Source organism: Penaeus monodon, chromosome 32 (genome assembly GCF_015228065.2).
Source record: "Penaeus monodon isolate SGIC_2016 chromosome 32, NSTDA_Pmon_1, whole genome shotgun sequence".
NCBI classification, from domain to species: domain Eukaryota; kingdom Metazoa; phylum Arthropoda; class Malacostraca; order Decapoda; family Penaeidae; genus Penaeus; species Penaeus monodon.
Window position 1 is genome coordinate 32,946,570 of NC_051417.1, and position 309 is coordinate 32,946,878.

Sequence of the window (309 nt, forward strand, 5' to 3'; positions counted from 1 at the left end):
GGCTGGCTTCAAAGACCTGCCTTCGGCCATCTTCATCCCAAGCACAGAGGGAAATAAGAGCAAACAAGAGCAGACACTGATGCTCACCTGTCCACCTGCAGCCATGGGCGAGGGTCCCCCTGGTTGCGATCCCGGCGGGATGGGCGACGGCCCCCGAGGGCCCCCTGGGAACGGCCCTCTCACGCCCCCTATCGCCCCCGGCATCTGGTACTGTTGAGGATTGAGCGTGCCAGGCTGGGAGGTGTTGGGGTATGAGCCCATGGGCGACATGCGGTTCTGGTAGCCGCCCACGATGCCCGCGGGCATTTG

The 309-nt window shown here is 64.4% G+C and overlaps 1 protein-coding gene across 1 annotated transcript in view; it reads right to left on the reverse strand.

Moving 5' to 3' along the window:
* Nucleotides 1–309, reverse strand: part of LOC119593643 — a gene marked incomplete at its 5' end in the record, with an annotated part of 8,671 nt that extends 8,362 nt beyond the window's left edge. The window contains 1 exon segment of the mRNA XM_037942594.1: nt 88–309. Within this exon segment, the coding sequence (XP_037798522.1) occupies nt 88–309 (222 nt within the window).